General features: G+C 39.0%; 1 protein-coding gene across 4 annotated transcripts in view; it reads left to right on the forward strand.

The window, feature by feature from the left end:
- Positions 1–21,464, forward strand: part of FAM60A (family with sequence similarity 60 member A) — a 33,160-nt gene extending 11,696 nt beyond the window's left edge. For 3 of the 4 annotated variants that reach the window (XM_021092101.1, XM_021092100.1, XM_021092098.1), the window contains exons 2-6: positions 3,308–3,453; positions 5,099–5,198; positions 7,265–7,391; positions 13,585–13,735; positions 19,136–21,464. In XM_021092101.1, coding sequence (XP_020947760.1) covers positions 3,326–3,453; positions 5,099–5,198; positions 7,265–7,391; positions 13,585–13,735; positions 19,136–19,295 — 666 coding nt within the window. In that variant the 5' untranslated portion in view covers positions 3,308–3,325 and the 3' untranslated portion in view covers positions 19,296–21,464. Of the gene's footprint in view, positions 1–242; positions 287–3,307; positions 3,454–5,098; positions 5,199–7,264; positions 7,392–13,584; positions 13,736–19,135 lie in introns of all 4 variants that reach the window. The other variant, XM_021092099.1, reaches the window with a different exon arrangement.

Consider the following 24,103-nt stretch of genomic DNA (forward strand, 5'->3'; position numbering starts at 1 on the left):
CTCAGATTCTACACATGGCCTGGGAACTTCCAAATGCTGCAAGTGGGGCCCTAAAAAGCAAAAAAAAAAAAAGTTAATTCACAATATTATGTTAGTTTCAGATGTATACCTTAGTTATTCGGTATTTTTATAGGAAAGATGTATTCTAAAGAACCACCTTGGTTTGTTGAAATAATAGGAATCTCAAGTTTAAAATCAAATCGTGCCTTGCTTACCCACTACCTTTTCATATGTGTAACTAGGTCTCAGAGCCATTTCGTCTCCTTAGTTTTTTCCCAGAGATCAGGTAAGTTTTATTTTTTTTTATTTTATTTTTTTTTTAAACATTAGGGTCTCTAGACTTTGTGACAATATTTTCATTTAATCTCTGTCTTCCCCAAAGCTCAGAATGGTTAAACACTAACCTCTGATTAACTGGGTTGCTGTAAACAAAGCCCAAAATGAAACCCCTGTGTATTTGCTGCAGATTCCCAGGTGCCTCTCAAGTACAAGAATAAGCTCAGAAAAGGTTTAATAGGTTTATTAGGTAACCGGCCATTAGAAGGCTCATGTGCTCTTTGTATGTTTCCCTAGGACAAGTGTCTGCCCCCTTCCTGTATTTAGCACTTCCTGGAAGAGGGTAAACTCTAGGATTTAGGCTTCTTTCAGATGCTAGGCCAGAATAATTTTGTCAGGAAAAACAAGATCACAGAACTGCATAAAAGATTATCAATCAGAGATATCAGGCTATTGTATTTTCCCTGATGTCTAAGAAGAACATTCCTCAAGCTGAAGAACGGATAGTTTCACTGGTACTCTTGGTTAAGTTTTATGGAAATCCTCCCCACCAATAAAGATCATATTGAAGATAAACACTGATTCACAACAGCTGCTGGTGAGAAGGAACCCCCCCCTCCATTCCCCCCAGTATTTAGCTGTAGCTCTAGTATTCCTTAACCAGTTTGCCAGCATGATATCGGGCACACTATGGCTTCATGGTCAAATCCAGCCTCAGTGATGGTAGTTTACATATTGAAGATGATCTGAATTTTGTATAGTTTTGATGGCATGTTTATTTCTGGGAGAGAAGGGGATTGTGAGAGTAGAAATAGGAATCTGTCTGTTGTAATAGGATTTGGTCTGTGTATTAATGGAATGAACTGGCCTTTCTCGCTGTGCTTGCTTTGTCCTTGCTGAGAAGGGAGGCTGAAGTTTCCTAGAGCTGTTGATGAAGCTGCAAGGGGAACTGTGGACTTTTGACCTTGATGGTGATTGGGGGGGTTTGGAAAGCCCACAGGTTGGTGTAAGGAATAGAAAGAGTTCTGTTCCATTTTGGCCTCGAAACAGGAATATACAAATTAAAGCAATAACTTCTACTTTCTTAGCACTTCTTCTTTTAAAGTTTCTGTAAACCTGTGTCATTTGACATTGTTTTTTTCCAGTGCAACAGATGACCATTTTCTTTAGAAGGCACTTTTCATGTGGATTTGTTGTTAGACCGAAAAAAAAAAAAATCTACCTCGTTTCACAGGCCTACACCTTTACATATATAGAACACCTTCCTCATTATTTCCTTTCGAAAAACTAATTTAGTGCAAACAATTAACTCAGTCAACTAAGAATATTTTATTTTCTTGTTTTAGCAATTCTTAAAATAACTGTTAGTTTAGACTTAATTATTGAAATGCATCAGTGGACTTCTGCCCCACCCCATCTCCCTTTTGCCTGCCTCCCTCACCAACAAAAACATCAAAGAAGAACACTTGATGAACAATAGCCCCTGTTTAAAAGGAAAACTTGTGTTTTTAGTTAATTCTTTGCTGATAAAATATTTTCTTAAAAACAAATTATAAATCCTCTGTATTTCAGAATCCCTCAATCTCGCTCTCTCGCACACAAACACAGCCTGACTATTTGGTTGTTTCTCTGAATCACTTTCATAAATACTTGCTCTGGTATGGCTAAACAGAATTGGAATGGGATGAGATCAGGCAAGAGATCATCCAAAGACAAATAATGATGTTTTTGTTTTCCTCATATATTTGAGTGTATTTCTAAAATAACTTTTTTTTTAACTTTTTGTGTTTTTATTTTGGCTCTTCCATAAAAAGATGGCTTACCACAGGCTTAACATTCAGGGAATTTTTATTATTATTACTCAGTGAATTTATTGCATTTATAGTTGTACAGTGATCATCACAATCCAGTTTTGTAGGATTTCTATCCCATACCCCCAGTGTATTCCCCAACCCAAAAGAACTTTTAAAAGGATGGTATTCTGTGGTTACATCTCTTAAAACTATGGCCACAAATCTAATTAGTATTAATAATTCCTTTTATTGATGCTTTATTTGTTACTTTTGTGAGACCCTCACACACACACACACACACACACACCCTCCCTGCCACTCTGGATTTGTCCCTTGGGATTTAGTTTCTGTTCACCACCTTTTCATCACCTCTCTTAGTCCAGATGTCCTGGTGAAGTTGGTCCTTGGTTTGGATATTCTACATTACTTACAAGGTACATGTTTTTGCCACCCCTAGAGCTGTTTCTTCCTTCCTCGCTTCATGTTGAGGGTTTTTTTTTTTTTTTTTTTTTTGATCATGGGAATCACGGTTTATCTCACTATTTTTGAACATCGGCCTCCCACTGTTAACTGCTCTCAGACGCTGCACCTCATTGAAGAGCTTCAAAGACCTCTCTAACAACTGAAGGACACACCACTGGTCAGGCAGTGTGAGCTCATTCTTAATTTGTCTTAATGATTTATGAAATTATTATTCTTAAATTACTATAACCCTGGATTTTTGTGAATTTTACAGCCTCCCTTTCAGTAGTTTCAATTCAGGGCCCAATTGCCTGCTAAGAACTTCCCCATTTATCAGAGAAGAAATCCCCTCTAATTTCCCATAGGGCAAAGAAGTGTAGGTGATACATATTGAACTACTTCTGTGCTTAGTATCATATCGTGTCCAAAACTTTCCAAGGGGGAATCACATTCATGCAGAGGTGCAAAGTAAAAGGGTGTACCTTAGCTTAAATTTTAGGATGTGTCCTCCATTGTGTTATGATTCCATTATTTCACAGGATAGTGGGAAGGGTGTGTTGTATTTTCTGCTTAAAATCTGGAGTTTGAGAAAATACCTCCTTCCTGCAGTTTTTAGGATGAGTGTTTGCCAGGAGGGGGTCTTCCCCGGAGTGCTCCTGTCAGGCTCAGTCATGTAATAACACGTTGCTGGGGGTGGGGTGGAGCAGAGATTTCTCTTTTAATGGTTTCTTGTTAGAGCCCTCAACAAAGCTGTGTCAATTCCCTTGGCTTTACAGACTTGCCCAGAAGAAAAGATGTTTGGTTTTCACAAGCCAAAGATGTACCGAAGTATAGAGGGCTGCTGTATTTGCAGAGCTAAATCCTCTAGTTCTCGCTTCACTGACAGTAAACGCTATGAAAAGGATTTCCAGAGCTGTTTTGGGTAAGACCATCTGATGTTTGTACCATTTTTAAAGTGAAAGAGATTTCAGTATATGGAAATGTTTCTAAGCAAAGGGATTGGAGTAGTGTGCTAATAATTAAAATCACATATATGCTAATTCTAATCTCTTATTTCAAGGCACTTGCTCGTAAAACAAATCAAGCAATACTGACAGCCTACCCTTTTCCAGATTAGGAGGAACTGCCAAATTAATTGTGAGGCCCCTTAGAAGTTATAACCAAATACACCCTTTTGTTGTTAACTTCAGGATGTACAAAAATGTTTTTAAAAAGATTAACGTATTCTCTGTTAGAATAGTTGAACTAGTTTTCTGTCTTTTGTATTGTTTTTCTAAGCTATAGAAATCCATTTAGCCCAGTCTGCTGAGGATACTAACAGGACTTAATGTTCTGCCCCGAAACCTAGCTTTTATTTTATAATTTTATTCTTTATTTATCTTTTGGCAATAAACCTCTGCTTAATAAAATGGAATTTACTTTCCAGCAAATACTTGGATGAAATAAAATCCTTAATCTTGAACCATTTCTCATGTTAGAATTAATTTCACCACTGTGTTTTTCTTATCAGAACATTTGTTTATTTACTGTTAATCCTAGACTATGTAGTTATAGATGTTATTATTTTTTATAGTCACACCCGTAGCATATGGAAGTTCCCAGGCCAGGGATTGAATCTGAGCCGCAGCTGTGGCATATGCTGCAGTTGTAGCAACACCAGATTCTTTAACCCACTGTGCTGGGTTAGGGATCAAACCCATGCACCTGCATCACCCCCAGCCACTGCAGTTGAATTCTTAACCCACTGTGCCACAGCAGGAACTCCAACTTTGTAGTTATTTTAAAGAGTCTTTACCAACCAACCTTGCCTTTTGAAATTACATTCTCTCTCTTTTGGCTGCATCTGCAGCATGTGGAAGTTCCCAGGCCAGGAATCAAACTGGTGCTGCAGTTGCAACTTAAGCCACAGGTGCGGCAGCCAGATCCTTAACGAATTGTGCCACTTGGGAACTTCCTGAAATTACATATTTCTCTTAATGTGTTTTTTTCCAGTTGTATATGTAATAAATGTTATTTTTATTTTCCCATATATATTTATAATACAAAAAAATAAAATAAGTTAAAAGTTCCTCAGAGATACATTTAAAAAATAGCTTGGTTAACTATAGAGTTCTTTCCTCCATGCAGGTGCAATCATTTAAAAAAAATTACAGTGCCTATCTGATTTTGTTTGTTGTAAAACTACAGTATTTTGGCACATTGTGTTACGTAAAGGGTGGCGTGTTTTATTGCTTATGAATTATGTGTATATTTCAAGAAAGATTAATTGGACAGCATTGTTTAAAGCCATGGAGACCAGGATCTTCTTAGGTCTTAAATTTTACTAGTGCTTAATTTAAAAAACATTGTTGTGAAATGACCAAATTGCAGCACATAGAATTGGTTCATTGGATATAGAAGTTGATTATATTTCTGAAATGTACTACAGAAAACAATGGCACTAGATCACCCAGAACAATTAGAAAGAACATCTATAAACTATAAATAGATGAATTTTTTCTAAAAGAAATGTACTTGCATGAATCCTTTAAGGGAGACTAATAAAGGTTTGATTGTTTTCTTATCAGGTTACATGAGACTCGTTCAGGAGACATCTGTAATGCCTGTGTCCTGCTTGTGAAAAGATGGAAGAAGTTGCCAGCAGGATCAAAAAAAAACTGGAATCATGTGAGTTTGTCTTTCATCTTTCTCAGTTATACCTTTTCCTATATACTAAAGTAACATTAGTTTCCCCCCTAATTTTGGAAATAATATGTTCCCAGGGTGGAAAAGTCTGAAAAGAATAAAGAAAATGCTAGTTGCTGCTCAGATATCATCACTTGACATTTCGGCATGTTTGGGAGCGAAATAGCTTGATATGGTGTTTCCCTAAGGTTGTATCAGATATCCCCATATTGGAAAGTCACAGTATATATTTCCCATATTTTCAGATTTAACCCAGAAATTCCTAGAGTTAGTTAGACATAGGTCCTTTTTCTCATCTCTTAGGAAAACATATACCTTAGCTTGTATTGATAATGAGCATGTAGGTTTTCAGTCAACAGGATTCGAATCCTGCCTTTACCACTCTAGTTGTGAACTTTGGGCACGTGACATTTATTTATAAAGTGCAGAGATAAATAGTTATCTTACAGAGCTGTTGTGAGAACTGAATGAGAAGATATATATAAAGTATTATGCATAGTAATCTCTCAGAAGCTATTAATATTCTGTATTTAAATTTAGTTGAGATCAAACTGGCATGTAAATGTGTTTTCTATTTGCATTTCACTTTGTAATGTCACTAGAATTCTTTAGAAAATATTTTCAGTGATCAGAACAACACTTACGTCTGCTGTCTAATTTTTTTTGTGCTTTCAGAAGATTTATTATATTTATATAAAATACTCATTTTTAAGCAGGCAAGCATTTATTCTTTTTGTTTGCTTGTCTTTTTGTCTTTTTAGGGTCTCACCAGAGGCACATGGAGGTTCCAAGGCTAGGGGTCTAATTGGAGCTGTAGCTGCCAGCCTACACCACAGCCACAGCAACGCCAGGTCCGAGCCTCGTCTTTGACCTACACCACAGCTCACGGCAACACTGGATCCTTAACCCGCTGAGCGAGGCCAGGGATCAAACCTGTAACCTCATGGTTCCTAGTCAGATTCATTTCCACTGTGCCATGATGGGAACTCCAGCAAGCATTTATCTTTGTCTTTTTTCTTACACTAGCCTTACACTGTCCTTTGGTGACAATGTTACATTATTAGGATAGTTTCTATGAGTCTGTTAATTTATAAAAATGTGAGTTTTTCTTTAATTAATAGCTTATCTGGAAAGATCTAAATTGTGCCTTTGAAGGTAACGTCAGTCTTTATATGTAAGGGTAGAAATCTGCAAATAGTAAATGTGAATGAAGGCGTGAGAAGTGGGACCACATAGGATTAGACCAAAGGTCATGCTTGGCCACAGAGAACGTGCCATTGCTGTCACATAGCTAACCTCAGGGATTAAGGGTGTGGACTAAAATGAGCATAAAGCGTAGGTCTGAACCTTCATTTTAGTCTGGGCCCCTTCCCCACCCACCCTTGCCCATTTGGTAATAAATAAGTGAAATTAGTCAAAATGCATAGTTTGCTATTTCTTGTTTTTCTTTACCTTAAAAATTGTAGTAACAAAAATAGTTACTGCTTTGTGGTAAAGTTAAAATCAAAAATGTGAAAGCTGAAAAACATCATCCCGTAGAAAAGTTAAATGTTGTTAGGCTTGGTTTTTCTTAACCTACTTAGGTCATTTTCACCATATGTAAATTGATAGGAATTTTTGGTCCAGCAGACTCCTGCTATTACTTACTTCAAAGGAATAAAACCCCTAGGAGTTCCCGTTGTGGCGCAGTGGAAACAATCTGACTGGGAACCATGAGGTTTCGGGTTCAATCCCTGGCCTCACTCAGTGATGTGAGGCTGTGGTGTAGGCTGGCAGCTGTAGCTCCCATTAGACCCCTAGCCTGGGAACCTCCATGGGTGCGGCCTTAAAAAGACAAAAAGACAAAAAAAAAAAAAAAAGAATAAAGCCCCTAGATAAACTGTTCTTTAATACCATGTGACGATTAAAAGTGCCCATGGGCTCTCAAACACTGAGTAGAAAACTGTGGTTTTCAAATTTGGCTCCTTCAAATAAACATTCATCTGAACCAAGGGAATACAGAGGTGTCATTTTTTAAATGGTATTAAATATTCAGTATTTTCTTCCAGGTGGTAGATGCAAGGGCAGGACCTAGTCTAAAGACTACACTGAAACCAAAGAAAGTGAAAACCCTATCTGGAAACAGGATAAAAAGCAACCAGATCAGTAAGCTACAGAAGGAATTTAAACGTCACAGTAAGTTTGATATTGAAACATGAGAATTTAAGAATAATTGTTTGGTTTTCATTTTTGTCTGGGGGTGGCAGATGGCATGTACGGACCATTTTTTCTTTCATTCCTTTTTTAAAAAAGAATGGAAGATAGATGTTGACTTGGTCGAGATATTTGCTTCTATGAAATCTTGGAACTTTATCGTTGATTTTTATGTCATAAAAGTACTTTCAGCAGCTTAGCCACATCTTCAAATTGTGCTGAGAACACTGACCATTCTGACCTTTTTATTGACGTCTTAATTTTCTGGAAGATGAATTTTTCAAGTTTGTTTACTTGGTTTTTATGCATAAGGAGATTGAGGACTGGAGATAGGCAAAAAGGTATATAAGTAATTAGTGGACAATTTGAGACCAAAGTCCAGGTTTTCTGGAAAGTAATTTTAGAAATCATAACTCATATGTTGCAGTAAAGCCAGCCTAAAGACTTTTAGATTTAAGGAGTTCCCTTTGTGGTGCAGCAGAAACAAATCCAGCTAGGAACCATGAGGTTGTGGGTTCGATCCCTGGCCTTGCTCAGTGGGTTGAGGATCCAGCATTGCCATGAGCTGTGGTGTAGGTTCATAGAGACGGCTCGGATTTGGTGTGGCTGTGGCTGTGGCGTCGATCAACAGCTGTAGCTCCTATTCGACCCCTAATCTGGGAACCTCCATATGCCACAGGTGTGGTCCTAAAAAGCAAAAAAAAAAAAAAAAAAAAAGAATTTTACGTTTAAGAGGCTTGGTGTGTGTGTGTGTAGGGTGAGAGGATGGGAAATGAATGACAATGTTAACAATTCATTTACTTTTTTTTTTTTTTTTTTTTGTCTTTTTGCTATTTCTTTGGGCCGCTCCCGCGGCATATGGAGGTTCCCAGGCTAGGGGTCAAATCGGAGCTGTAGCCACTGGCCTACGCCAGAGCCACAGCAATGCGGGATCCGAGCCTTGTCTGCAACCTACACCACAGCTCACGGCAACACCGGATCCTTAACCCACTGAGCAAGGGCAGGCACCGAACCCTCAACCTCATGGTTCCTAGTCGGATTCGTTAACCACTGCGCCTTGACGGGAACTCCTCATTTACTTTTATATGAAGTCATTGTTTGGGGGGAGGGGACCTGTTGTGGTACCTGTTGTGTATTTGGGAGTTTAGATTTCAGATTTGTTTTGTTTTTTTGTCTTTTAGGGGCTGCACCTATGGCACATGGAAGTTCCCAGGCTAGGGGTCAAGTCGTAGCTACAGCTGCTGGCCTACACCACAGCCACAGTCATGCCAGATCCGAGTTGTGTCTGTGACCTACACCACAGTTCACAGCAATGCTGGATTCTTAAGCCACTGAGTGAGGCCAGGGATCAAACCTGTGTCCTCATGGACGCTAGTCAGATTCGTTTCCGCTGAGCCACAACAAGAACGCCTAGATTTCAGATTTTGAAAAAGAAATCCACTGCACAAAATGTTATTATGTAACTTGTCTATTACCCACAAGGCGGTGGGGGGGGGTCTGAGGCAGCACTGTTGAATCAACCGTGTTAGTATTTCTGTGGGAAAAATGTAGGAGTATTTTCATATAGGTGGAATAAACTAACTGTAAATAAGCTAGTCAGGTTTGCCTACATAATTAATAGTCCATTTTTGTGGCCAAATGGGTCAGGAATAAACTTGTTTTCAGAGCCTTTTCAGAATTGTAGATACGGGTTTGGACTTGCAATGGAATTTTCAGGATTACAAAAAAACAAACAAACAAAAAAACAAAACCAAAACCCCACATGTGGGACCTTGTTAGACAAAATATTGTCAATCCCTGCTTGTTATTAATTAATTAATTAATTATGGCCTCACCCACAGCATATGGAAGTTCCCTGGGCAGAGATTAGGTCCAAGCCATAGCTGTGGCCATGCTGGATCCTTTAACCCAGTGCGCCACAGTGGGAACTCCCAATGCTTGTTTTAGATTAATAGAAAAAGACAGTTAAATTTACTGATCAGATAGAATGAGAGGAAGGAAGGAGCACAATCATCTCTTGACCGTTTTGGAATATGTACCTGGCACATTGCATGCATAATAATCTCAATGAGATTAGGATAGGAGATACAAAGTGGTAATTTAACCTTGACCCAGGTCACTTAATAAGTGGTACAGATGAATATGACCTTGGGTTTGTCTCACTTCAAAGCCCTGTGCTCTTTCTATGATATCATTCTGTTCTCTGGGGTAGTATAACCAATGTCCCAGGGTCTCTTTCCCAGATCTTTCCAGATCTTTTACTAACTCTGTGCTCAGGGTAAGTAGGTATTACCAGTCTGTAGTTACTTTGATAGTATGTTTAATGTTTGGCTAAATGATTTTAATACATTTATAGTAAAGTATTTAGGCAACATCAAATGTGTGTGTATTTTAATTATGCAAGTTCCCTTTTTAACCAGCTGTCACCAAGGTGGGGGGGACTGACTCTACCCTGTATTCTCACTAGATGTCTTAGTGAACATTTGGAAAATAGTAATTTTCTTCTATCACTTGAGAGAGGAATTGATATTCATATATATATTCTTAGCTTCTCCCTTTAATTATAGAGAAAATGATATCAGACTAACTTTTGCCTTACCTCAGGGAATATATCCAGTGTAATTTTAGATTTTTGTGATAAAGCCGTGTTGTGAAGGGCTTAGAGACTGAAAATAAGTGGATTTTGGAGACTCGGAGTGAAGCAGGGTTTTCCCAGGTGTGTTGTGAATTGCTGACAGCTGTGTGCGACATAACAGTTTAGAGATATTTGAATTTTTATACATCACCCAATAAATGGTTTGCCTGCCTCTGATTATATATTTGCTTCCATGCACCCTGCATGTTGTTCTTCCTGGGGCATTCTTTCCTTTGTGGCGTACTGGAAAGGCGTTGGACCTAGGGCTTGAAGATCTGGATTTGAATTACACTTCTTGAACAGATATGGGACCCAGGTGTTACTTAACATTTAACCACAGTTTCCTAATCAGAGAAGTGAGGATAATTAAGTAAAAAGGGGCTTTGTAAAAAATGAAGCAAAATAAATTCCTATAGAAATGTTAGCCATTCTTTTTGTCATTCTTCTTCCTAAACTCTGCAATGATTTCTGTTTACTGTAGAATAAAGCCGAAAATCTCTAGCAAGTCTTTGGAGGTCCTGTTTTGGGCAAGGGTCAGTTCCCTTCCTGTGCATAGTGTATTCTGCTTCCACAGCTTTGCTCATCATCCCTACCTGCCCCATGCCATCTAACTATTTACTCTGTGCCTTTTCAAATCCTACCTGATTTTTATTTTTTCTTTTTTAGGACTGCACCTGTGGCATATGGAAGTTCCCAGGCTAGGGGTCGGATCAGAATTTCAGCTGCTGGCCCACACCACAGTCACAGCAATGCAGGATCTGAGCCACATCTGCAACCCAAGCTGCAGCTTGAGGCAATGCTAGATCCTTTAACCCACTGATTAGGGCCAGCGATCAAACCTGTATCCTCTCAGATGCTAGTTGGGTTCATTACTGCTGAGCCACAATGGGAACTCCCTGATTTTTAAGATTTTAAAAATTTCAGTTCTTTGATGAATCTCTAGACCTACATTCTAAAAGGGTCTTTACCCCCCAACTGCATTTTTATGTAGAGTTAATTGTATCCTAGTATCCCAGGTATTAGACTAAACCATATAAAACTGCCCCCTTTTTTTTTGGCCACACCCAAGGCACGTGGAAATTCCTGGCCAGGATCGAACCCAAGACACAACAGGAACTGGAGCCACTGCAGTCACAGTGCCAGATCCGTAACCCACTGCACCACAAGAGAGCTTCTAAAATTGCCATTTTTATAGGCAGAAATGGTCAAATAACTGCAATTTCAAATGGTTCATGGATATTAAGCTCTTCTAGGATAGCATAGAGCTGACTGCAGTTGCTATTAAGTATTAAGGAAATCTTTAAAACATACCAGTGTACTTATTCACTTAAAGCCTGCTTGCCCTTGAGGCCTTTTTTTTTTTTTTTTTTAATGAGGTTGACCTATTTGTATATTGGAAGTAAATGAATATATTGAAAACACTAATAGTGCTTTCTTTGTTTCATGTACTTAATTTTATGTAAACTTTGTTTAATAGAAAATATCTTGTGAGTTCTATTCAAAAAAGTTTTCTTTAGACTGTTTCTTTCCATGCAGGATATTACACAGGGTTTTGTGTCTAGTAGATACTTAATAAATATTTGATTGGTTTACTGAGTTGTTGAAGAATGGCTCTTTGCACCTATCCTGGGAGGCGGCAGTCTTTAGCTTAAATGTAAAACGTGTGGTAGGCTTGGCCCCTATCTGGTATTGCCTTTGCTGGGAAGAGCTTTATATCTCAGTGACCGTCAACCAAAAGATTTATTTTCTGTCTTGTAAATTTATATGAAGTCTTCTGAGGACAAAAATACTAAATCATGTTTAGCTTGTATCTGATGAATTGCCTTTATTTCTTATTAAACCATGATCTATTGTTTTCTCTTTATAGGTAAGGTGTCGTTTTTCTTTGGGTGCTTTCAAGATTTTTTTCTTTGTCTTTAGTTTTCAGAAGTTTCATTATCATGTGTCTGGGTGTTGATGTCTTTGGGTATAGCTTGTTTGGGGTTTGCTCAACTTCTTGAGTCTATAGGTTTCTGTCTCTTGATAAATTTGGCACATTTTCAGCCATTATATTTCTTTGAGTACTTTTTCACCTCTGCCTTCTCTTCCTTCTCTTCTTCTAGGATTGCAGTTACATGAATGTAGATTTTTTGTTGTTGTTGTTATAGTCCCACAGGTCTCTAAGGCGCTATTCATTTGTTTTCTTTGTGTCGTACAGGTTGGGTAATTTCTGTTGTTCTTTCTTCCAGTTCACTGACTGTTTCCTCTGTCCCCTCCATTCTGCTCTTGAGCCAGTCCATTGAGCTTTTTATTTCATTTATTGTATTTTTTCAGTTCAGATTTCAGTTCCTTGGTTCTTCTTTATAGCTTTCTTTCCTTTTTTTTTTTTTTTTTTTTTTTTAACTGAGGCCCACTCACTGAGGCTCTGTTTTCATTTATTTCAAGCTTGTTCGTAATGGCTGAGTCTGTGTCAAATATTTATTACTAACATCTCTATCATCTTTGTGTTAAAATAGACTTGATTTTTCATTAAGTTTGATATCTTCATTGTTCTGGATATGATGTGATTTTTAATTGAAACCTAGACATTTAAATGTTGTGTTCTGAGACTCTTAAGTCTTATTTAAACTTTCTGTTTTAAGTGGCGTTTTTTTTTGGACACCTTTCCAGGAGGGGAGGTGGGGGAGGGGCACCACCTTTGTTACTGGTGTTATGGTGTTAAAAGTCAGGTTTCCCACTCAACCTCCATTGACATCTGAGATGAGAGGAGATCCTGACTGGCTGGGACAGGTCGGGTCGGGTGGGAATTAAGGCTCCCACATGGTGGGGTGCTCCTGTTCCTGGTGGGCCATAGTGGAAGCCCTGACCTCAGTAGGCTTCCCTGGCATCACCTTGGTGGAGGTGTTGGGGGGTGGTGAGGGCCTCACAGAAGTCTTGGGAGGACAGAAATCTAGGCTCCCCACTTGCCCTTTGCTTGGGTGGTTGGGGGTGGGGACCCATTTTTTCTGTGGTGTTTGGCTGGACTAAAGTGATTATTGTCCAATAAAGGTTTCCTGTCTTGCTCAGCTGTCCCTTTCCTGGTCTTCTGACTGGAGAGAACAGGCTTTTGTTGGCTTTGTGTGGGTGTGTGTTTGTGGGTGTGTGCCTGCACCCATTGACGTTTCTGAGTTGCTGGCTTCTTTAGCTCCAAGATTGGGATTTATGAGGCAAAAAAAAAAAAAAAAAAAAAAAAAACAAACTGTAAAAGCTAGGGAGCTCACCCTCACGTCTTTAAATTCTTGAGCTCCCTAGCTGTTGCTGACTTTCTCTAGTTTTATGTGTTAAGTCCATGTATATTTTAGTTGTGTTAGCAGAATAGGGAGAAGTCTGTTTACTCTTTATCTTCCTAGAAACTTAAGCCCTCATTTTCTCTTAGGAGTACTTTAGTACAAATATCTTCAAACGTTAGTAGGGAATAAAAAAAATCAATTCTTTCCCTTCCTTTTACTACCTCATTCACAGAGTTCTATGCTGATGCAATTGCATATAGTGAAGTTATAATTTGTTTTTTCTTTATTGCAGATTCTGATGCTCACAGTACCACCTCAAGTGCCTCTCCAGCTCAATCTCCTTGTTATAGTAACCAGTCAGATGATGGCTCAGATACAGAGATGGCTTCTGGCTCTAACAGAACGCCAGTTTTTTCCTTTTTAGATCTCACATACTGGAAAAGGTAAATGCAACAGAAATAACTCTAACCAGCAAAACTTCTTAATTATAGGTAACGGTTTCCCACTTCCTTAGCAGTTAAATGGCATTTGGCAAACAGCTGGTAGCATATGTGGTTGGCAGTGGATTAGGTAAGCATTGAGCTGAGAATTGGGATTTTGTGTATTTTTTCTACTAAAATTGATTTAAAATAAAATCATGTTGAGGAACCTTAATTTCCTATCCTGGAGTAGACTAGGTATTCATTCCAATCACCTCTCCCACTGAAAAAAGTAAAAGGGCTGGAAGAATATATATATTTTTATGTCTTTTAAAATGGCATTAATAAATGGACAAGTTAATAAAGAATAATCAGAGCCCAAATGCTAAGTGAATATGGGACCCCAAAGTCAAAAAAAGATGGTAGACTAGGAAAGAGAGAATATGGTTAAGCAAATGAACTTATTTAAGAAACAGAAACAGACTAATTAGGCATGGCTACCAAAGAGGAAAGGGGTTGAGGGGGAGGGAAAAATAAGAAGTTTGGGATTAGGGGTTTTTTTGGTTTGCTTTTGTTTTTGGCCACATCCGAGGCATGCAGAAGTTCCTGGGCCAGGGATCAAGCTAGTGCCACAAAAGCAGCCCGAGCCATTGCAGTGACAATGCTGGATCCTTAGCCCACTGGGAACTCTAGGAGTTTGAGATTAGTAGATGCAAACTACTATATATGAAACAGATAAACAACAAGGTCCTACTGGATAGCACAGGGGAACTGTATTCAGTATCCTATAATAAACCAGAATGGGAAAGAATATGAAAAAGAATATTTGTATATATGTGTAGCTTTGGTGTATACCACTTTGCTGTATACCAGGAACTAATACAACATTGTAAATCAATTGTATTTCAATCTAAAAACAGAGAAAGTATTTAAGGATCTTCTAGTTAACAGATTTGGGAAGGCTAACAAAAACAAGGTAATAAGCATTTATCTTATGGGTGAAGAAAATTCACCCATAGACACATATAGTGGAACTATGGAACATGAAAGACAAAACAGAATTTAGTGAGAAAATAAAACATTATTTTCAAAGGAACAACAAACACAAGTTAAGTTCTCAGTATGAATAAAAGAACTCAGAAAACAATAGATTAATATTTTCAATGGCCCAAGAGATAATAGCTCTTATATATTTGTAGTAAAAACGTCTTTTGAAAACAAGGGCATAGGATTTTTTGACTAGGAAAAAAATTGAGTTCCCTTTGTGGTTCAGCGGTTAACAAGCCTGACTAGGATCCATGAGGACATGGTTTGGATCCCTGGCCTTGCTTGGTGGTTAAGGATCCGGCATAGCTGTGGGCTGTGGTGTAGATGCAGTTCAGATCCCGCATTGCTATGGCTGTGGTGTAGGCTGGTGGCTATAGCTCTGATTCCACCCCTAGCCTGGGAACCTCCATATGCCTTGGGTGCGGCCATAAAAACCAAAAAAAAAGAAAAGAAAATTGAGAATTTGCTGCCAAACTGATTCATTTTATGAAATTCTACAGGTGGAAAAAAGAGATCCCAGATTGAAATTCTGAAGATAAATAAAGTAGCAAATACTTAGGTAAATTTAAACAAACATTGACTGCTTAAAATGACAGTAAATAGGATGTTCCCATTGCAGTTCAGCAGATTAAGGACCTGATGTTGTCTCTGTGAGGTGCAGGTTCGTCCTCAGGCCTTGCTCAGTGGGTTAAGGATCTAGCATTTCCACAAGCTGCAGTTCAGGTGGCAGATGTGGCTTGGATCTGGTGTTGCTATGGCTGTGGCATAGGCTGCAGCTACTGCTCCAATTTGACCCCTGGTCTGGGAACTTCCATATGCTGCAGGTGTGACCATAAAGAAAAATGATAATAGGTGGGAATTCTAAAAAAAAGAATTACATGACAATAGGAACATATAAGTCAAAATAATAGTAGTGATAAGAGTTAAAATATCCTAACATCCTTTGCATTGTGGAGAAGAAATGTATTGAATAATTTTTTTTTTTTCTTTTTTAAGGCCGTACTCTCAGCATATGGAAGTAACCATGCTAGGGGTCGATTTGGAGCTACAGCAGCTGGCCTGTGCCACAGCCACAGCAATTTGGGGATCCAAGCTGCATCTGTGACCTACACCACAGCTCAAGGCAAGGCTGGATCCCCAATGCACTGAAACTAGGCCAGGGATCAAACCCACATCCTCATGGATACTAGTTGGATTCTTTTCTGCTGTGCCACAAAGGGACCTCCCTTGAATAACTTTGAGTTTGATTAATTAAGTGTGTAACCACTCAAGGAATAAAAGTAACAATGTAAAACCTCTAGAGAGGAAGGGAAGGGCAGAGAATTTTAAAATATCCCTAGACAAATAGAATGAAGATTTCCATATGTTTGTAAATTAAGAAACCATGGGTCAGTGAATAAAGTATAATATGAAAATCCTTGTAACTAAAACTGAAAAATACCACAAATCAAAACATGTGGTATGAGGTTAAAGAGATAGAAGTTCTTCCCTGTAATGCTTTTTACAAAAGAAAGATTAAAAATAAATGAAGTTATATGTATGCACTTTAAAGATTAATGAAGCCCAATATAAAGAAAAATAAAAGCAAGGAAATCCTAAGTATTGGAGTAGAAACTTAGTACAAATGGATAGTATCAGTGAAGCTGAGTTGGTTCTTAAAAAAGATGAATAAAAAAGTTACTAGAGAGAAAGCAGATTAAGAAAAAGAGATGGGGAGTTCCTGTGGTGGCACAGTAGTTAATGAATCCGTCTAGGAACCATGAGGTTGCCAGTTCTATCCCTGGCCTTGCTCAGTGGGTTAAGGATTTGGTGTTGCCGTGAGCTGTGGTGTAGGTCGTAGACGCGGCTCGGATCCTGCGTTGCTGTGGCTCTGGCGTAGGCTGGTGGCTACAGCTCCGATTAGACCCCTAGACTGGGAACCTCCCATATGCCTCGGGAGCGGCCCAAGAAATGGCAAAAAGACAAAAAGAAAAAGAGATGGTACCCATAAGCATCTTGGTTAAGAAAAAGATTCAGCCATAGAAAAAAGCAGAAATTGGAGTTCCCATTGTGGCTCAGTAGGTTATGACCCTGACAAGTATCTATGAGGATGCACATTGAATCCGTGGCCTCGCTCAATGGGTTAAAGGATCCAGCATTGCCAGCAGCATAGCTCCGATTCAACCCCTAGCCTAGGAACTCTGATATACCACAGGTGTGGCCCTAAAAAGCAAAAAAAGGGCAGAAATTTAGATGACAATAGGATATTATAAATGACTTAATGCCAATAAATTGGTGAAGTGGATATGTTAGTAGAAAAAGACCTTTACCAAAACGGTCTTAAGAAAAAATAGAAAATCTGAATAGTCTCATAATGAAGAAGTGGATTCAGTGGTCAGAAGTCTTCCCTCAAAAAGTTCCAGGCCCAGCTAGGCAAGTTCTACTAAACAGTCCAGAAACAAATGATTCTAATCTTGCATTGGCTGTTCTAGATTATAGATAAAAGAGGCATAGGCCCCAAGCATTCTGTGAGGCTAACGCAGCTTTGATATCAAAATAGGACCAGGTTAGATTTTTTTTCTAGGGATAGGAGATTGTTTATTTTTTATTTTTTATTTTTTTCGGTCTTTTTGTCTTTTTCAGGGCCACACTTGCGGTATATGGAGGTTCCCAGGCTAGGGGTCCAGTGGGAGCTGTGGCTGCCGGCCTATACCACAGCTCACAGCAACACCAGATCCTTGACCCACTAAGTGAGGCCAGGGATCAAACCTGTGTCCTCATGGATGCTAGTCGGGTTCGTTAACCACTGAGCCACAATGGTAACTCTGAGATTGTTCTAAACATCAGAAAATCAACTAATATAATTTGCCACATTGACAGTTTCTAAAGGAGGGGGAAAAGTGCCTGTTGTATTAGTGGCATATTAAAGATGTTTGATGAATTTGAACTTTCCTTCAAGGTTTAAAAACAAAATCTTTAGCAAAACAGGAATAGAAGGGAACCATGTTGATAATTTGCATTTTTAAGAAAAGTTGAACGTGTTTCCATTCCTAATATCCCAGCCACATAACCTAGAAAGAAATCTGATGCGTGCAGCATGTTTGTAACAGTAGAGATTGTCCCATTGAAAGGTTGAGTGGGTAAATTGTGGTATATTCACATGGTAGAATACCATATGTAAGTTAAAATGAAATAAGGCTCTGTCTAACAATATGTATTTCAGTTACTCTTGAGCAAAAAAAATTGCCGCATGCAGTATGAGTCTTTATATATTTCTCTCTCTATATATGTATATATATGAGATAACTAAGCAGTATGTTTAGCGACACAAACATGTATAAAGAAAAAAGGGGGCGTTCCCGTCGTGGTGCAGTAGAAACGAATCGGTCTAGGACCATGAGGTTGCAGGTTCGATCCCTGGCCTTGCTCAGTGGGTTAAGGATCTGGTGTTTCTGTGAGCTGTGGTGTAGGCCGACGCCTACAGCTCCGATTAGACCCCTAGCCTGGGAATCTCCATATGCCACGGATGCAGCCCTAAAAGGACAAAGGACAAAAGACAAAAAAAAAAGAAAGAAAGAAAGAAAAAAGGGAGTAATAAACCTGAAGTTAAGGAGATGAGAATGAGATGGAATGTTGGATTAGAGAGGGCTTATAGGAAGTAATACTTTTTTTCTTTAGAGTGTGCGATCCATGGGTGATTTGTTTGTCCTTTTTTTATGCCTTTATGTATATTTAATAGTATTTATGTGTATTTTTTGATATGTTCAGTATTAAAATAAAACCACCAGCCGTATCAGGCTGTTTGTGGTAGATTTTTTTTTAATTTAATTTTTAAAAATTATTGTTGATTTACAATGTGCCAATTTCTGCTGTACAGCAAAATGACTTAGTTATACACACGTATACATTCTTTTTTATATTCTTTCCCATCACGGTCTGTCCCAGGTGATTGGATATAGTCCCCTGTGCTATACAGTAGGACTTTGTCCATTCTAAATGCAGTAGTTTGTATCTGCTAACGCTAAGCTCCCAGTCTATCCCTCTCCCCTCGGCAATATGGTGGCTGTTTTTCTCTTAAGATTTGGTGATTTTTGGAGGAAACAGTTTGCACATTTGGGAGCAACCTCTGAAACTACTGTCTCTCAGAATGTCTTTTTTCCTCTTAATATTTGATAAGATTCCAGTGTGAGATTTAAGGGGCCTGGGCAATTCCCTTTACCCAGCAAATTGTGTTCACTCTTGGAGCCCTTTCATTAAGAATGTGATAAAATTGTGGAAGAGGAACTTTTGATCATGTTGTGCCGGTTATAATGATGAATAGTATACCTGCTGTACACCTTTTGTGTACCTGTTTTTCTGCCTTATTAATATATCTTTTCTCCATTTTTTTCCTTTTAGACAGAAAATATGCTGTGGCATTATCTATAAAGGCCGATTTGGGGAAGTCCTCATCGACACACATCTATTCAAGCCTTGCTGCAGCAATAAGAAGGCAGCTGCTGAGAAGCCGGAGGAGCAGGGCCCAGAGCCTCTGCCCATCTCCACTCAGGAGTGGTGACTGAGGTTTATGTAGAAGGGGAACAAAAAACAATTTGAATTTTGGAATACAAAGCAACAGAACGACCCTCTTATTTTTAACTTGGATACCTGCTATTCTGCCAAAAGACAATTTCTAGAATAGGTTTTTTTGTTTTTTTGGGGTTTTTTTTTTGGTCTTTTTCTAGGGCCGCACCCGCGGCATATGGAGGTTCCCAGGCTAGGGGTCCAATTGGGGCTGTAGCCGCTGGCCTACACCACAGCTCACAGCAACGCCAGATCCTTAACCCACTGAGCGAGGCGCAACCTTGTGGTTCCTAGTCGGATTTGTTAACCACTGCGCCACGACAGGAACTCTAGAATAGTTATGAGTGGGTTATTTTTTCCTCCAGTTCCACAAACTCTGAAGCCAGTGTCTAGCTTACTAAAAGAAAAAAAAGTGTACATAATATTTAAGATGCTGAGTATTTCATAGGAAAGCTGAATGCTGCTGTAAAGTGCTCTTTAAGTCTTTTTTTAAAATCCCCTTCTAATGAATGAAATTAGGGGAATTTCAGGGGACAGAGATGGGATTTGTTGTATGATAAACGTATGTAGTTTTTTTAGTCTTTCTTTTTTGAGAAGCAGTGGTTGGGGCATTTTTTAAGATGGCTGGCTACACTTGTTTTCCTTTGTTATAATAAATTTGTCATAACTCAGTAACATGGACTTGCCCCTAGAGGTAGTTGTTAATAATTTTGAAATATTAGGGTCTTGCCAAGGTTCTAATGATTTAAACCTGTACTACTGAATATTAAGCAGGACAGACTAAGCTCTCTGGTGCGACTATCTTGAAGGAGTAATTTCTAAATATACAGAGGTAACTTGACTGTATATGTTGCATCCTGTGTCACCTCCCTCCGTTGGTATTTGATAAAGATTTTAATTTATATGAATGAAATTTCTAAAGCAGAATCAAAGTTCCTCTTGGGGAAATGTCAAGTCTTTAGTTAGGATAAGCAATCCTGTATGAATAGTACCAAAGCATTACCACATGGTAGAAAACACATTCTAGTCAAAATATTAAATTAGCTAAAAAATAAAATGTGCAAGTCTTCAGGATGGCACACGAAAAAAAAAAGGTTAATGCTTCTTGGGGCACATTTCTTAGAGGGCTTGCGAGTGTGTAAATAATTTATGTTACATGACTGATGACTTCATTGAAAATCTGCACAATTCAGTTTTAGCTCTGGATTACTTCAGTTGACCTTTGTGAAGGTTTTATCTGCGTAGAATGGTTGTTTGACTTGTTTTAACCTGTTATGGTTTGGGTTTGTTGTTGTTGTTGTTTTCATTCTCTAGTAAAGTAAAATTCTAGTAAAAGAAAAGAGGTGTGTGTTAATGCCGAGTGGTTGGTTTTGGTTTGGTTTCTTTTAGTCAGGCTTTCTGAAAGTTGAAGTGTTAGCTGATACATCGTACATGTGAAGCTTTTCAATTCTAAAAACCTTCATCAAAAGCCTCTTACTTGAACCCAAACCAAAGTACTATTTATTGCCTCTTTTCTAAAAGTTCAGGAAAAATATATCACCAGTTCAGACTTTTCGTAATGAGGGAGGGTCATTTGCCTACCTTATAATAACATGACTCAGTGCTTATTTTTAAAACTGGATTTTAAAGATCGGATAGTATAAATAACAATAAGGAGTGAGCCACTTTTTATGGGTACCCTATAGTTTTATAGTTCTTAGTCTAAACTTAAAATTTTATATTTCTTCCTTTTGGGAAAAGACTACAAGCCACCATATGCACGGACTACACAGTGAGTTGGGTTAGCTCTTCTGCAGACTTTGAGGTGTATTACAAGAATCCCAGCCATTCTCATCCTCCTCCTGAGTTATTTTTGAAATGGTTTTTTGGTTTTTTTTTTTTTTTTTTTTTGTACATTTTGGCTGCAGTATTGGTGGTAGAATATACTATGATATGGATCATCTCTACTTCTGTATTTATTTATTTATTACTAGACCTCAACCACAGTCTTCTTTTTCCCCTTCCACCTCTCTTTGCCTGTAGGATGTACTGTATGTAGTCATGCACTTTGTATTAATATATTAGAAATCTACAAATCTGTTTTGTACTTTTTATACTGTTGGAAACTTATAATCAAAACTTTTACTAGGGTATTGAATAAATTTAGTCTTATTAGAAAATAAAAGGAGCTGTTTTGTGGCTTTGTTTGAAAGGGGTTCTTAGTTAAGAATAACAATATTTTTGGCCCTCACAGATACTCAGTGTAAGCCTTTAGTAGTATTAACACGTCATATAGGAAAAGAGTCCTTTTTACTGAGAAAGACAAGACTTTATACAATACAGATCTTCCTCTGTTTGTCTTGGGGTCACATCCCAAAAAACCCAAGGTAAGTTGAAAATATTGTCAGTCAAAAATGCATTTATTATATCATAGCTTAGCCTGGCCTACTGTACACTTGCGCAGAACATATATGTGTTAGCTTACTGTTGGCAAAATTGTCTAACACAAAGGCTATTTTTAAATAAAGTGTTAAATATGTCATGTAATTTATTTTTTCTTTTTAGGGCCGCAGCCACGGCATATGGAGGTTCCAGGCTAGGGGTCAAATTGGAGCTCCAGCTGCTGGCCTATGCCACAGCCACAGCAACGCCAGATCTGAGCCATGTCTGCGACCTATACCATAGCTCACAGCAACACCGGATCCTTAACCCACTGAGCAAGGCCAGGGATCGAACCTGCATCCTCATGGATCCTAGTTGGGTTTTTTACCACTGAGCCACAATGGGAACTCCTCTCATATAATTTATTGAGTACTGTACTGGAAGTGAAACCCAAAATGGTGAGACGTGGTAGTTTACCCTCAAGGTGGCGTGGCTGATTGCTCCTCTTGCCGCCGCATCACGAGAGTATCATACTGCACTAGCCTGGGAAAAGATCAAAATTCAAAGTCTGGTTTCTACTGAATGCAGGTTGCTTTCGCACAATTGTAAAGTCAAAAAATCTAAGTTGAGGGAGTTCCCTGGTGGCTCAGCAGGTTAAGGGTCTCGTGTGTCACTGCTGTGGCATGGGTTCAGTCCTTGGCCCAGGAACTTCTGTATGCCATGGGTGCAGCCAAACAAAAAAAATCTGTAAAAACAAATCTAAATTGATGGAGTTCCCATTATGGTTCAATGGGTTAAGAACCCGACTAGTATCCATGAGGATGAGAGTTTGATCCCTGTCCTCACTCATAACAATGAAAGACAAAGTTCGCCAGTGTTTTGATATGGTTTTATTATTATCTATGGACAGAGCAGGAAACATCATCAAGATTTTAGAGAAACTATAAAAATTGGTTCTAGAGAAAGGTGGATTTTGGCATTTGGGTCAGACCTGGGTTCTCTAATTCCTGGCCCTAACCCCTAAGTAGCCATTTGAGTCACTTGACCTTTGTGAGTCTCCAAACTTCAGAATTACTTTACAGGTTTATGAGAAATCCAAAGGGGTATGATTCTTATCAAAAGTTTCCAAAACAGATTATTACCTGGGAAAGGTAGATCTGTAGGTTAAGCTTTTCTTTTTTTTTTTTTTTTAATTTAATTTTTATTTCTATTTATTTATTTAATTTGTTGATTGATTGTCTTTTCAGGGCTGCATCTGCAGCGTATGGAGGCTCCCAGGCTAGGGGTCCAACTGGAGCTGTAGCTGCCGGCCTGTGACACAGCCACAGCAATGCCAGATCTGGGCCTTGCCTGTGACCTACACCACAGCTTATGGCAACGCTGGATCCTTAATCCACTGAGTGAGGCCAGGGATTGAACCCGCATCCTTGTGGATCCTAGTCGGATTCGTTTCCGCTGTGCCATGACGGGAACTCCTCTACCGCTATTTAATAAATTATCACAAATTTGGTGGTATAGAAGACGTTGATCTCAGTTTCCATTTAGGTGTAGTGTGGCTACTTCTTTTGCTGCGGGTCTCAAAAGACTATAACAGGTGACAACTCCATTGCATTCTCAGGTGACTTGGGAATAATCTACTCCAAACTTACTCAGGTTGTTGGCAAAATTCATTCCCCGTGGCTGTAGGACAGAGAACCCAGACTGCTGGCTTGAAGGTCACCTTAGTTTCTTATCACCTGGGGTCTCCCACCATGGTGCTCTCTGTACCAAGCAAGTCCCCACAACCATTGTGCTGGCAAGTCCAGTCTTGCCTACCTTCAAGTTACACAGCGTTAAGAGTAGGATGTGGGGATCCTGAGAGACATTGTCTGCCACAGTACCTCTTTTTTTTTTTCCCTAAGTGAATCCCCTGAAACTGGGCCTCTTTGCCCTATACACAAGCCCTCAGTGTAGCAAGTAAAAAGAAAAATAGCTCCCTTATTGTGAAAAACCTAGTGTAGTGGCCCAGGCACCTTTAAACATTGTTCAAACAGCCTTGCAAATGTTCAAACAGCCTTGCAAAGTATAACAAAACACCCATTCACAGGTAGTGGAGGCAGAGGGAGGTAATGTGACTGAAAATTAGCTTTCATGATTTCAAAGCCTCTGCACTTCAAGCTGGACCCTTGTTCCTGCTGTGGCAGTGCTGCTTTTCTTTTCTTTTTTCAGCAGTACTAGCCTTCTTTTTTTTGGCTGTGCCCCTAGCATGTGCAAATTTCTGGGTCAGGGATTGAACCTGCGCCACATCGGCAACCTAAACTGCGGCAGTGATGATTTCAGAGCCTTAATTCACTGATCCACAAGGAGCTCCATCAGTGCTGCCTTCCTAACCTGTGTTCGGAAAAGTCTCTTCCGAAGACGAGAATCAGGGGCAAGTTTTACCCTTGCAAATAAGTTGACCTT

This window comes from Sus scrofa, chromosome 5 (assembly GCF_000003025.6).
Source record: "Sus scrofa isolate TJ Tabasco breed Duroc chromosome 5, Sscrofa11.1, whole genome shotgun sequence".
In the NCBI taxonomy this organism is placed as follows: Eukaryota; Metazoa; Chordata; class Mammalia; order Artiodactyla; family Suidae; genus Sus; species Sus scrofa.